Consider the following 15,302-nt stretch of genomic DNA (forward strand, 5'->3'; position numbering starts at 1 on the left):
AAGCTTCCAGAAAGATTCTAGATGCTTCTTACTGTTCTCTTCTATTAAATCAATAGTGTTTTCCTGTTCAAGCAAGTGGAAAAACACTGTATTGCAGCTAAACTTGTCCTAGCATGCTCCATGTCTCCTTTACAGCAGCAGAAATCAATAGCTGCTCAACAGTGCTCGCAGAAACAGAGAACTGAGAAACCAGCCTTGGCTCATGCCCCATCCAAACGTTAGATTCTCCACATGCCAGCGCAGGGAGCCCTGCCTGCCCCTGCCCATCCGCTGCAGCGAGGCGTGCGGCTGCCCGTCCTCGCCCTGATGCTCCATCTGAGACTCACCGTCAAGTCAAAGGTGAAAGTCAGGGCCTGTGTGTAACTTGCTCACACACCATGGAAGGGGTGCTACTAAGCCAGCCTGAGTAGCTGGAAGCCTCTCCTTGGTGGTGATGCCAAGCACCATATCCATGCTCATCTGTTTTGTCTAGGAAGTGGTCAGTTGTTTTTTTTTTTTTTTAAATGCTCTTTCCTTTTGAGGCAGAAAAATCTTGGAAGGAAAATAAAATACAAACTGAACTGTGGACTGTAACCTAAACTCAGCTCCCATCTGGTGTTGTCTGAATCACATCTTAACACTGGACTCAACATGCCTGAAATCACCCTGTCAGCCTAACTCCCAGAGCTCACTTTAAGAAGTTCTAGTGAGTTTCCCGCTCCTCCAGCTACACAGAGTTTACACCAAAGCCATACTCACAACAGCTTCCTGATCTAAAAAACATGGTATTGCTGCCTGTGCAAAAAAACACATCTGGGGAATGTCTGTGGCTTTCAAAAACAAGGACTTGTGCTGGGAAAAAAAATGCAAGTTATTTGTACATATCCCTGTAACAACACTGTTGAACTCCAACACTTTGTCTGAATCTCAACTCACTCATCTAATTGAGAGGAAGCAAGCACCAGCCCTCCACCACGGAGCTTACGCTGCTGAGAAATCTCCAGTGGAGGCAAGGGAAACGTTTCTCCTAGCAGGACCAAAGGCGTAAGCCCTGCAAGGTTTATGTCACAGAAATCAGCTACTGGTTGCTGCTGCAACTTCCAGAAGTAACACTCTTGCCTCCTTGTTAGAGTTTCACCAAATTCTCAGTGAGAAGGTTCTGTAAATTTGCTCCAGCTAACTCCATCCCAAGTACACAGGGAAACATGACACAGGGGATGAGTTACTGTACTGCACATTATTTCTTTCCAGGCATGAAACCAGCGATGGAACACACTTCACCTCACAATTCCTTTAAATTATACCAAATCCACAACCCTCTTACCACACACAGTGGAATACTGATGTTTTCCATGACACTGACATTCAGCCACACTCAGGTGAATCAGGGTCTGAAACACGGGGACTGAATTCTGGGAGAGCACAGGGCACTTGCTGCTGCCCACCACCCCCCAGCACTGCTCCTCGCTCAACTCAAACCATCTGGTGTAAGAGTGCTTCATAGAAAACCTGTCTTATTTGTCCAAAAGCAGATTCCTCCTACCTGCCCAGTTGGATGGATGGGAGAACTGCTTGCTGCTCTGCACAGTTTTCATTGCTTCTCCAAGGGCTGCACTGGCTTTCATCCCGTTTAAGAGGGAGGAATAGAAGGCATGCACAAACATTTTGGAAGCAGCCACAGGAACAGGCCAGAGCGACACGAGGACACACTGAGCCCCAGCAGCCAGGAACGCTCTTGTCAAGCCAATGACTCCATCAGCGGTGACCTTGCTGTTGGACTCTTGGTAAGAGCCAAGAACCACTAATTTGACCGGCAGCCGCAGATCCAGGACATCAGCTGCTGTAAGCAGGAACTCCTGAAGAGGCGGGCAGTCGGAGATGCTCTCCACATCACTGGCATCATCCTGCATCCGAAGGGATTCTGGGATTGTGTAGGGGTTCCCAAAAGAGCTCTTGCTGCTGCCTGGATTGCTGTCAGTGTTGGGTGTCAGGACCAAAGCAGCCAGTTTCCAAGAGACATGGGTTGCAAAGTGGACACATTCTGCCTGAGTGAGGGCACTCATGACCCTCTCCTTTGTTGCTGCAGTGCCAACTAAGGGCTGGCAGCCAAGTAACTCAGATACCATATAGGCTTCCTCTTCTGCAGAGGGCATAGGTCCCCACAGCCACCTGTCCATAACTGCTGAAGGGAGCTTGGGATTCCCTATGACAGCTGCCATTGAGGTAGAGCTGGAGTAAGCAGGAGTATTCTTCCTCACATGGGACTGCAGAGAGAAAGAGAAAATGGCGTTCAAAGATCTGTTTGTTATGGTGCTGGTAATAAAACAGCCTGTCTCTTTGGCTCTAAACAGAAGTCTGTTATAATTACAAAAAACCTTTGCATTTCTTTAGTTTCTTCCATTTAATTATTCCAAAGAACATCTTCCACTTTAGTCTAGCCAGAATTTCTATCCCCACATCTTGGGTGAACAGGTAGGTAAGACAGAAAGCAACAGACTTAGCCCAGCTCCCTTTGAAGGCTGTAGCAGAGCTAAAAGCATGAAGAAGATCCCAGCCTCCCACCTTACGGGAAGACTTGTAACCACTCACTAACTGGTTTCTCTCACCTGTACTTCAAGGAGCAGTATCACCACTGCCAGCGGCATGGTGCCACGTGCTGCTGATGACTGGACCTAATGCTGGACAGAAAAGTCTAATTCCCATGGCAGTAACGCTGACGAGGTTCAGACCCTTTTGCTGTGTTTAACCCAGTGCAGCAGAACGTGACTTAGGGCATTCTCCCTGGAGAGCTGGGCCTTAGAAATGCTGCTGCCAAACATCAGCATGAAGATGCTGCTCAGGGTCTGCCTGTGGTATTCGCTTCCCTTACAGCTTCAGTGTCAGGAGACATCAGTGGCCTTCTCCCCACAGAAAGCTAAAATGTGGGTAAATGTACCAGAGACGTGATAGGAAGTGAGCTTGCCACGGAAGCGCAGTACAGACCACAAACACCTACATTTCTGCAGCCTGCCGTGTAGTCGCACACCCCAGGACATGCCACCCTTCAGACAAGGGTAACCCAATGACCCAACCCCTCGTCCTTCCGGCATGCCCGGGGCTGCGATTCTGTGCTGCAGGAACGACACCGGCATCGACCCCGCAGCTGTGGTGCTCAACATGCTCATGGGGACGGGGGTGCCTCGGCAGCGGGCACCTTGGTGGTTTCTGTTCCTGTGTCTGGTGTGGCAGGACAGAGCTGCTGCCCTCTGGCATGCACAGGACCCGCCCCCCCACCGCGGAGGGGCTGTCAGAGAGAGCTCACGAGGCAGGGCCAGACCTTGGAGCTGGGATTCAGCGACTGGATGGACGGCACCGCAATGAGGCTGAAGCGCTCGTAGAGGTACTCGTTGGAGGAACTGCCCTTCAGGAGAGCGAAAGGGATGAGGTACAGTTCTCCCTCCAGGACCAGGATCAGCTGGCGGTGGCGGCCGACAGGCCCGCTGGAATGCATCAAACCCTGAAAAGCAAAGAGAGAGAATCAGTTCGGCTCTTTCACCCCATCAGTGCCCCAGCCTGCCCTCTGCAAGGCCCAGGCTCTAGGCTGACCCCAGGCCAGGCTGGGAAATACCCACATCAGAATTACACCCTGTGTCAGCACAAGGCGGTGACGGGCGAATGCACACTGACACATCAGGACTGTTGCTCACCCGTGCACAAACAACCCTGCGGAGATGAAGGAGCCTTGAGCCCACGGACACACTGTACGGACCTCGCTGTCACACCCGGCCTCAGCAACTCCTCCCACTCCAGCGTAAAATCTTTGCTAACCTCAACCACCTACGTCTTGTCAATATTATTATCACCTTATCCTCTGAAAGAGATTATTCTTTCTGATACTGAATTTCAAAATAGAATTTACCTATATGAGAGCAAACAATCTACAGACAGATTGTGCCTGTGACCTGCACTTCAAGACACTTGACACTGTGATCAACCCAGAGGCACAAACAGGTCTGAACAGAAAGTATCTTACGGATGGAGAGGTGAGGCAGAGAGATTAATACCACGCAGCTAGGCACAAAAAGTGGCAGCTGCTCCTGGTCCCACATAACTGTGGGAATTTCACACTTATTCATCTAGTATATTGTAAAAATAACTAGTTATCACCCCAGGAAAGAGTAACTTCAAAGCACTGAAATTTGCTCCAGCTTAAACACTTGCAGCACAAAAAAAGAGAGTCTAAAGGACTCTCATGCAAAACGGCAGTAAATTTCTAAGCAATTCTACACCTTTAAGCAGCCATAACTTGGCCTAGTAATAAACCATTCATTTGAAGATCAAATTTTTAGCTTGGATGAGACCAAGTCCTCAACTTGACATAGTTTTGGAGACAACCAGCTCAACTAGTGTAGTTTTATTTCTGTCTGGACTGCTCGATGTTCCCACAGGCAAGCTAACTCTGCAGTGTTCACTGCAGGACGGAGACAAGGATCTAGGATGCAGGACTAGATCCTTGTCTCTGGATTCTCAATTCGAGAATTTTCATTTTAAGCCATTTTAATTGCCATCAGATGCAGCAAACATCTGTTTTGACAGGAGAATAACAGCTACTCAGGCTGCTCAGCAAATGCAGACAAAACTGCCTGTGGATTTCTGAACTCGCTCCCAATGCCTCCAAACATCACCTCTTCCTGATTTCGGGGCTTCAACAGAACAGCAGTAAAGGAAGTATATTTTTCAAACACATGGCTTACATTTCATAGATAATAACCACCAAAGCCTCTGAGGTGCTAGCTAGATACATTCTTCTTGGAACAAATAACATCCACGTTCTACCTCTTTTCTGTTCTTTATCAAACAGCACTCCCTTTAACATCCCCGCTTAGAGCACGCCTATTTCAGCTGAGAACGCCCCTGCTTTAGAGCAGGCTTATTTCAGTTGAGTCCCCATTTAACAGGGGAGGGAAGAATCTTCTTTCCCTGCCAACAGTGAACTGCTACTGTGAATGTCTAATGGAAGCGCAGGCTTTTGAAACAAGAGGGGCACAGAAGTAACGTCAGAAAATCCTGAAGCGCAGACATGTTGGATAATCAGACAGTGCAACAGAAAAGGGTGTCATGAATTTTGAGGGTGAATATTACTGCTTGTGGGAAGTTTTATAAGTAGAGCTCAGACAAACGCACTCTGGTCCTGACACACAATTCTTCCTCTCCACTTGCTCAGGGTCTGTCTGGCGCAGACTTGCAGACTGCCCTGCGATGCACTGACCGCTGACGATTAATTTGAGATACACTGACCCCATCTCACCAGCAATCAAAGAATAACAGGAATTTGCAGTCAGTCTCAGGCTTTAGTATTCAGGCAGCAGCAAAGATGAATCAACATTACTAAAGAAATAGAAAAATCAGTCCAGCGGTCTCCTCCACAGGGAGTCTGGAGCAAGTCAGAAATACCAGAAACCAGGCCAGCTGTGAGGGAGAATGTCAAACAGTAGAGAGCTGAAGAGAGACAGCGAGGTGCTTTTAAAGGCTTCTTGCCATTTGAAGTGGGAACAAAACTGCTCAAGGATAAGAAAATTTTCATTTTAAAGGAGTTAAAAATAGTTGCTGACTTCTTGCAGTTTCTCCTGTCCTCTTTACGGCTCCGAGCTCGCCCTGCCCACCTGCAGACGGAGGTGCAGGGCAGCCCCACTCCTGCTCCATCCTGGCACACTGTCCCCAGCCCCAGCAGCCCGAGGGAGCCCCCCCGGCACTCCCTGCCCGGGGCGAACCAGCTCGTAGCTCTGCAGCGAGTTCACCAGCCTCCAGCCCGCTGGGCCTCCTTCTGCAGCTGACAAGCAGCAGCTTCCCACCAGGGCAGTTGTTGCTTTCCAGAAATGTTTTTTGGGGCTTTTCTGTTTGTTTGTCTGTTTTTTAATACATATTCAATTTTACTTACTGCTCCAGGAGCTTTAGCTGTCAGCAACACAATCAGAGCATCTGAGCCACAGTGACATGTGCCTAGCAGAATTTTTATTTGTATGTAAAACCCCTAGAGTTTAGTATTTTTTCCCTCATGATGGCTGCATGTGCATTACAGAAACAGAAATAAAATGAGGATCATTTGCGTTTTGTATGTTTCCAAGAATTAAATTTAGGGTGAGTTCTAATAAAAAAGAATCTCTTCAGTGAGAAAAAGGAGAAAAGCATGAACTGTCGGGCACGGGAACATGGGCTCTACTTCACAGCAATGATACCGGCTACACTGGTGATTTGTCACGAGGGTGGAAAAGTCTCTGGTCGGTCGCTGGCGGGGAGCGGTGCGGGGTGAGGCCAGCTCACAGCTGCTGGCTTCGATGGGTCCCTCACCTGCAGTGAGCATCACTGTAGTTGGAAGTTTCTGTTATAATGGGACTGCCAAACCAGACACAGGGCCTGACCTGCATCTTCTTCGGAAGTGGCTAGTCAGGATGCTGTATCTGCTAGTTCTGTGCTCTCTGGAAGCCCTGCCAAGCCCTACAGTGCCTCACTGGAGCCAACTTCGGGCCTCAGACACCCAAACCTGCCAAGCCGTGCCCAACCACAGCGCATCCTCACCGGGAAGGAGAAGCAGGCCCCTGGGGTTCCGCATGAGGATTTCCTTCTGGCCTGTCTTACCTATTTACACTAGGTGTAGGCAGGCAAACTCCCAGGTGAATCTTTCTCAAGAATGTTGTAGAAGATGACAGAAAAACCCCCTAAGCAGGGCTGACCTCCTCGCTCTGCCAAGAGGATGCACGTGCCGCCTCCAGAGCTGAAGGCCCTGCTCTCCAAGGCTCATGGCGTGACCACGGGATGGCAGGCTGGCAGAGCTAACACAGGTTATGCCTCTGCAGTGGAGGTGACTTCTGCAGATGAGATTAAAGCATCTAAATAGCCCTTACAGTAACCTATGGTAGAGCTGGTTTTCCCTCTCACGTAACAGAATCAAGACATTTCGACCTGTTTGTTCAGCTGGATACAACTTGAGAAAAGACTGACTCTTGACTGAGTGACTTTACCTCTTCTAGCTAGAGATCTGCACGACAGAGACAGGACTTTTTAATTTATCCTGCCATTGTTCTGCGAGACTGGAACCAGGGGCAGCGCTGCCGCTCCTGGCCCCGCATGGGCCAGCCAGGGCTGCTGCAGGACACCCCACCAGACAGCTCCCCTCTGCACTCACCCCGGGACCACCAGTCCAGGGTGACACCGGGGCCTGTGCCCTCCACCCTGTGCAGGCGGGTGTGCCTGGAAGTGGCACCAACGCTGGTATTTTGGCAGCTGACTGGACGTGGTACCACCAGCAACATCCCTTGTTTCCGCCTCCCAACACACCCAGCCTCATCATCTGAGAAGGGCAAGTGAAAACCACCACGCTTTAGATACAATCCCCAAGCTGCCTGTTCTCGCTTTCCCACACTGACAGGGCATTTTGCCAAGTGAATCTCTACGTTTTCCCATGCAAAGGCTTACTCCTTCCATAGGTCCTATCAGTAAGTCGTAGAGCGCACGGAGTGGGGGCTTGGTGAAGGAAGTCTGCCTCCTCGGAAGAGATGATGTCCCATCCTTAACGGGAGACACGGTGCTGCTGAACAGGCTGGTCATGCTCTGGCAGCTCCTGCGGGCGAAAGGCAAGCGAGAGGTTAGCTGCAGACATCTGAGGTCCACGCTGACGATGAGCCAGCCCCTGTCCATCCAGAGGACTCTGTTATGTAAGATGCTTCATGGCAGGGCTTTATTTCCCCACTCAGCTTCACACCACAACGAACAATGACATTAATGGCAGGGTGAACCAGCTGCAGACAGCTATTACACTGCTGTGGGGCTTCTCAACAAACTCAAGTGCCTCAAGTGCTGCTCACAGTGTTTCCTGCATACGTAGGTATAGCGGTTGTGTGCAGGCAAACACGAGACCCGTTAACAACTGACCACTATCACAGGGAGATCTGCACTTGGGTTTTGCCCCAATTAGTCTAGCATGGTACCAAAAGGAAATATGAGAACAGGCAAACAACAAGACATGAAGATCACGCCTGCACTTGCTGCTGCTCCTCTGAAGTCAGATGCGAGAGCCGACCTGGAGCCCCTTTCTGACAGGCCCCCAGAGCGCTGCACGTGCTCTCCTGGCATCACCAGTCACCGCACACCGTCACTCTGAGACTGCGATGGCACGGCTACAAAAAGTTACTGCCCTGGTGAGGAAATGATATTGCCCCTTTCTGGTCTCACTAATCCAGCAGCTGTGCTCCCCAGAAAGGTTGTCCTTGGCTTAGTGCCATGAACAACCATTTTATGTGAAAAGGATAACTTTCCAGAAAGTTTTAACAGGTGGGCCTTAAAGAAAAGGTGAGGAGGGAAATGAGACATTGAACAGCAATGGTAGTGCAACACCTGAAGTGTAACCAGTCACTGCTGGGGCCGTCCAGTAACGAACGCAACAGTCTCGGGCATAAAAGGCCACCCCTGAGCTAACACGTGCCCGTTGTCCTCAAGGTGCCACGTGCATTCGATGAAGGGTTCCACGAAATCCCCGTCCAGATCATACTCGGACGTTCTTGGTCCCTCTGAAGCGCGGCGCGGCTCTGCCTCTCAGACACCTTCCAATGCCACGTGCCTCTGCCAATTTACACAACAGGAAAGCAGCTACAGTCTCCTGATTCAGGACCAAGCTCACACACTTTATCAGGACACTAGTCTGCAATGTCCTTTTTTTAAGAACGTTTACTCTGAAGAAATGCCTTGTCTCTGTTCCTTAGTTTTACCTCTTGCCTGGGTCAATTCTTGGCTATCAACACAGAGAAGAAATAAAAGCAGGAAGCATTTGCACAGCCAGGAAATCAGTAGAAAACTCAAGCATCCAACAGATCTGTTCATCAATGAGATATTAATAGTTGATTGTGTACTTGCTGTAGGCCTATAGCAGACATACACACACACACGTACAGCCACACACTCTTCATACTACCAGATTGAGGCAACATGCAGGAAAAGACAAGACCAAAGATACTGCACTCAAGTGCACTCCATCTACCACTGACAGGCCTGAGACACACCCCTGACACACCCCTGACGTACCCCTGACCTGTTCTGACACATACCAACAGACAAATTCAGAAAATTTCTTTCTCCTCTCTCTTGCTCTCCTCAGTTGCTGCAACCAGTCTTCAGATCCAGCTCACATCATGTTCCCTAAAGAAAAAACAATGCTACCACTGATGCTCCCCACTAACAGGGAGTTTACATCTTACGGGCCAACGGGAATAATCGAAGAACGCAAACGGAAACCTCGTGTCCACCTGCACACGCTCTCCGGCGCAGAGATCCTGGTGGAAGTATGAGTACGCTGATGGTGCTGAGCGATGCTGGGAACCTGCCGAGGTGACCTGCGCGATACCAAGTTCACTGCAGGATCAGCACGGACTCAGCACCATCTGCTCCCCTCCGGGCCCCCCTGCCGACCTTGGCTGCCACAGCTGACCGAGCCAAGCACGCTTTGCAGTGCTCAGTCGTTTCCGTACTTTATGTAGCACAGATTTTAAAATCAGATCGGGAAATAAAACCTGTGCTTTTCCAGTCTCACGCGTTGCCAGCGCCCTGACCCCTGTGCTCAGGGCACATCCCTCTAGCACATCCTGCCTGATATCCCAGCCTAGAAGGGCAGGGCCATCCCACAGCTCACCTAGGCCACAGCGAGCGTGCAGAGCTTCAGCCCCAGCCCAGCAGCCCCGACCCTCCCAAGCAGCAGCTGTTTGTCAGCAGGTGGCACTCGCCAGCCTCACCTTCGGCATCAAGTGATTTTAACACATTAATTTATTGCAGGGGATAGGCGCTTGATTACTCTAATCAGCAGAGCCTCCTTCATCTTGGTTTCACAGCCAAGCAGCTCTAGATTTATTCCTTCACCACTCAGATTGCTTTTTATTAGAACAAAACCAAGGGAGTATCATAAATCTGTCACATCTCCTGCCTGTGTGTTTGTGTACACAAAGAAGAGTGAGAAAATCCATAGGTGGAGGATGGACAGAGATCTTTTGTAGCAGGCAGAGCAGGTCTGGAGCCCTGGCCAGCCCACCCCCTTTCCTCCCAAGCCAGTGCATACCGTCGGCTCCCCAGGTGGCCTGTCAGGCACCTGAGCCCAGGTGATTTCAATGTGACAAGAGGGAGACTTGAATCTTCTGGCCAAATGCCCTTTCTACAGAGCATCAGCACTGGCTTCTGGGATGCTGCACTGATCATTTCTACCTTGCTCTTGCAATGTAGAGGGGTCCCTGATATCTGGAACAGTGAAATCTCTCATTTGGAAGCCTCTGCACAGACTCCGCAGCGCTGCTTATTTATAACCCTTTGTGTAAGGCAGCCTGACATGCAGCGAACAGAGGAAACAGCACAAACCGGGGCTGAGGACTGCCTGCACGTATCAGCGTTAACTCCGCTTCCACCCTTTGTCCTGGAGGTGCAAGAACAAAGCAAAGATCCCATGGCAGCCTCAGAGAAAGGGGCTGAAAACCCGTGTCATGGAGGACTTGAGCTCAGACTGATCTGGCCTACCACCAGCCTCACAGAGCCTGGCTCTGCTTGCCGAGGATGAACGTGGCTGGGCCGGGGCAGGAAGGAGGGTTCATACCCAAACCAGCCCAGGGCTGCTCTTGCCTCGGCACTCTTTAGGACTCTGGACAAGCCAAATACCACTCATGACCAAGCACAGCCATTCAGGAGGGCTGGGAGGGACCTCCTGCTGCAGGGGTCTGACAGCCTCAGGACAACGGATCTCCATCAGGCCTGTGTTCTGCAAACCTTCCTCAAAGACTCTTCCTGGAGATGCAGCCCTGAATCCACACACGGGGCCCTGACACACTCACAATACCGAGCTGTGGGAAGCTCCAGAAAACATTCAGATATGAGCTCCCTGTGGATGCTTTCATGGATCCGCAATTATCTCCAGAACCCACCAGTGGTTGCACAAACCCACAGACCACCCAGCACTCTCTGCCTGTGTGGTCTGCACTCGGGCAGCTGCCGCGCGCACCCCGTACGGCAGAGAACCAGACAGGGGAGAGACGCTCCAGCCACGCCTCGCATCTGCCTTCCAAAGCCCTCGCTTTGCCCCGGGCCAGCCAGCACCCCCGGTACCCCCTACCCCTCTGCTCCGGAGGGGTTCAGCTGCACAGTCCCCCAGGGTGAGCTGCCAGCCTCCGAGGGCATTAACAGGCTTTAACGACGCTGACCAGCTGCACTGGGGCCTCCACCAACACGCCCTGCCCGTGGGCTCAGGAGCTCCACTTAAGCTGGGCCTGGGACTTCAGTCTCTGCTTCAGCTCTGCTCGCGTCCAGCTCCGCCACAGCCCTGCCCGTGACCGCTGCGGATCCAGAGCCCGGCCCGGCAGCTGATGTCCCGCAGACCGCCCGCTCCGACAGACGGAGCCCCGTCAGCGCCCCCAGACCCGCTGCTGGCCTGGACCGTGGCACAGCTGGCTCCACCTCAGACCCGCCTAGCCTGGTGACGACCTGGGCTCTCGGCCGGCTCTGGCTGCCATCCCCAGGCCCGCCCTGCTCAGCGCTGTGGGACAGGGTCCTGCTGCAGTGGCCCCTGCCCCTGGGCCCCGCCATTAGGGAGCAGCTGGTCTTCGCTGTGTGATGACAAAAGCACAGCCAACGGGGCGAAAATCAGCACAACGGCAGGGGAGGGGAGATGTGCTCAGACATTACACGATGGTCACCAGAATGAAACCCTGAGCAAAATGAGATGGAACTATCTTGGCAATAGCCATGTTTTCACTGCTGCTGAGGCTCCGCGTGAATCGTAGCCACCTTCGCCTCTGGCCGGATTCACGGAGACTTTACTTACTCAGCTTACACTGAGCTTGCTCTGGAAATCTCCAACTATGGTTGTAGGCCTGGCCACAGATCCTGAGCATGCTGACTCACTGGAAAAAAACAAGCTCTCTGCGATCGTAAGGGGAGCTGGGAGATGGCAATGGCCTTGGCAGAAGTGAAGTCGCATCTAAAGTTCTATTGCTCCTTACCTCCCAATTTGCCTTCTACAAATTCTCACCATGCTGCATCGCAAAAGTTGCCCTCAAGGAAGTATATTTTACCCTTTGAGCAGTGTCAGGGCTGATTCTCATGTTTTCTGCAGGTCCATGGAAGGAGGACAAACTGTATCCCCATGATGAGAGGCCAAAGAAAAGGTGGGGGAGCTATACTCAGGTACAGGCAGTGATCACGTCCCTCGCTGGAGCAGAAGACGACTAGCAGGGAGGAAATCAGATTTTAATCTGGAAACTCATCAAAAGCCTAAGAGCCCTTAAGGAGCAGAGAAAACAGAAGCTGTGTAAGACATGAGCAGCTGGGACTATCCTGGGGGCTGTATCAGTGGCATCCACAGCTCAGACTGCTGCTGCCCGGTACAGAGATCACTGCAGCATCCCTTCGGTGCTTCTTTCTCCTCCAAAATCCATTGCTTCTCAGAAATTCCTTAAGTTAACTGCCAAACTCCCACATTTTTGCTTCTCTAGGCAGAACTGCCAAAAAAATTGTACTATTCTGCTTAAAAGCCAGGTTACCTGATGACAGCAGCCAGAGGGCACCCGTCCCAAACCAAGGGCTTCCCTTCAGTCACCCGCTTGTCGCCAGACAGGAGACTGGATGGCTCCACACAGTCCCAGCATCTCCAGGGCCTCATTTGCTAACATGGGACCTTAACAGCATGTGCAATTCCTGTGCGTGAGGGAACTTGCACTGGCCCCAAGCCATGCAAACTCCCTTGAGGATCTCCAACATTCAAGCACAAGATGTGAACACACATTCAGGCCCCACATGAGGAAAGCAGGGCCTGCTTGGCAGTAGGGAACACAAGCTCTTACTCTCCGCTCCAAGCAGTCTGACTTCCCTTTGTCCCCTGCAGCGCAGAAGTCAAAGCAAACAAACGCCAAACCTTCAGTCGCTGCTTGTGAGCCACAACCTGACCATCCTCTGAAACAGCAACAATCCACTCAGCAGTGACCTCCAGCTACCTGAACTCACTCAGCACTGGGTGGCAGAAAAGCCATTGCAGAGAGGAGCTGAGCTGGAGTCTGGAGCTACAAGATCACAGCTCGTGCTCTACTGAACCACTCAGTTTTGCTGCTTAACCAGAGTCCAAGAGCTCACAGTTCTTTGTTACTCTAGGCCAGTGCACAGAAATGCTGTCTGCTCCCGTTTTATTTCTTAATCTGCTCTCTTCCATGCAGATTTTCATCTGGTTCCTTCCTGAAGTTTCAGGGCTCTTGCAAGGATGTCTCCTTGTTGTCCCAGGCTCAGTGTGCTGCATGCCATGAGCCACACCACTCTCCACACAGCTTAATTATAAAGAACCACACAGTGTATCAAGAGACCAGCTAACGCTTTCTACAGAGCCCTACTATACTCTGTAGCCTCCAGTTTGAGCACCCACGGGACTGGAGCAGACGTGAACTACAGGAGGCTCGGGCAGGACCACAGCATCTACCTTGAATTCAGGGCTCAGCAAGCCAGGCACAAACCAGATGTGGCAGCATTAGCTCTGCCCCCACCCGCAGGCAGAAGGTGGGCAGGCAGGCAGGCAGGCCATACAGCAGTGTCTTCTCATGCTCTTCACCTCAGTGCTCGTGGCAAGAACATCGAAGACATGGCTCTAGTGCTCCTCCTGATGCTCTTGTAAGGGTGCTTTTAATTTTAAGTGCCCGAGTTGCCCCATCCCTGAGCTTCCCCCGAAAGCTACAAACTAGTTCCCTGACAAGGCACCTGAGGTAAGCTCCTGGATGCAGGTTCAAGGTGATGCACTTGGCTGCCATGGAGCAGAAAGACACAGACGCTGCACGGTTGGCCTCTACAGTGCTCCTGAGGATTAGTGTTCCCTGGAGCAGAATCGGATCACATTTTCCCCCTGTAATCGGAGGGGCATCCTGTCCTTCTAAGCCTGATGAACTAGCAAAACATCTCAGCAATTCTGGGGATCTGCATGTTAGATCCAAATCTAGCAAGTACTCATAGTTCATCACCAATGCAGCAGCTTGAACAGATACGCGTGTGGATTCTGGAAAGAAAAACAGGCCAGTTGTTGGTGCCAACAGGCAGCTCCCAGTTTCACGGGGATGCTGTTACAGCTCACAAGCTCCAGTGATGGCTCACAGCACTGCAGGCTGATCACATTTTCTCTTCCAGCTGAGAAAGGCCTGGGGTATCCTCTGCTCACAGTCCTTGCTGGAGCAAAGATCTAGCCAGAAACCCTGGGTTGCATCATGCAGCCCCTCTCCACTAGGGAAGCGGTAACACTGGAAAATTTCTGTCTTCAATTTTTGTTTTGAATGCTTGCCCTGATCAGCACAGTAATGTGAAAGACTGAGACCTGAACAAGTTGTAAGAGGCAGAAAATGAGTGGAGACTGTGCAGCTAGCACACAGTCCTGTAACTCTGGAAATGCAGCATATTCCCAGATAATTAGTACAACAGTTAAGATCAACAAAACCAGGTTATTTCCATAGTAATTGTGTAGCAGAGAGCTCCAAGCTCCACACCTCACAGACAGCAGGGACAAAACAGAATTCCCCTGCACTGTTCAGACAGTCATAACCAGTGCTTGGCCAGGAGAAGAGCAGATCTGAAATGGCTGCCCCTCAGGACAGAGTAATCAGTTAACAAATCTCTGCTGGCAATCACCTTAAGCTATCAAATTCACCTAGAAACGCAATGAAGATGCTACCCCCTACATCTCTCAAGCCAAGCTACTCAGTTCTTAAGAGAAATACATAGTCCTATCTAGGTCTCTGCCTGTGCCTGGGGTCCTCCCTCCCACAAGAGGCACAAGGATGCTTTCAGTCCCTGTCCTGCCTCCTTCCTACTGAAAATGTCCATTTCTAAAGAAGGAAGCAACAGGACCCGGTGCCCTTCCACGACCTGCGTCCCTCATATCCAGCACTTGAGTCTGTAGAACAAAACCAGCCCCCAAGAGGCCACGAGGCACCTGAAGCTCCCGGGCTGGACGCACAAGCGACACACGAGGCAGCAATGGACTCTCAATCCCAGCAGGAGCAAGACGCAGAGCTCTCCTGAGAGAGAAATTCTCACTGCGCCACATGAATGCAAAAGAAAAGGAGAGAAGGGAAAAGCCTATGGGCCCCTGGCTCAGAGGGCAGAGTGCTGCACAGTACTAACACAGGAACCTTGGTCCTAAGAGCGAGGCGCAATGCTCCCTGTCCACCCACGCTGTGAAGAACAGGTGGTAACTGCAGCCAACAAGGACAGTATCAGTTTGCTGCTCTGTGCCCCACAACGCGGGGCTGCAGGGAGACCATGAGCAACGGCATCGGCTGCACCCTGAACCCCCA

General features: G+C 51.3%; 1 protein-coding gene across 3 annotated transcripts in view; it reads right to left on the bottom strand.

Moving 5' to 3' along the window:
* The window catches only part of TTC28 (tetratricopeptide repeat domain 28), a 189,264-nt gene that overhangs the window by 14,650 nt on the left and 159,312 nt on the right, over positions 1–15,302 (bottom strand). For all 3 annotated transcript variants that reach the window (XM_074886761.1, XM_074886760.1, XM_074886762.1), the window contains 3 exons: positions 7,432–7,576; positions 3,296–3,475; positions 1,523–2,243 (listed from right to left, as the gene is read on the bottom strand). In XM_074886761.1, the coding sequence (XP_074742862.1) occupies positions 1,523–2,243; positions 3,296–3,475; positions 7,432–7,576 (1,046 nt within the window). The remainder of the gene's footprint in view (positions 1–1,522; positions 2,244–3,295; positions 3,476–7,431; positions 7,577–15,302) is intronic.

This window comes from Strix uralensis, chromosome 17, assembly GCF_047716275.1.
Source record: "Strix uralensis isolate ZFMK-TIS-50842 chromosome 17, bStrUra1, whole genome shotgun sequence".
Lineage (NCBI taxonomy): Eukaryota > Metazoa > Chordata > Aves > Strigiformes > Strigidae > Strix > Strix uralensis.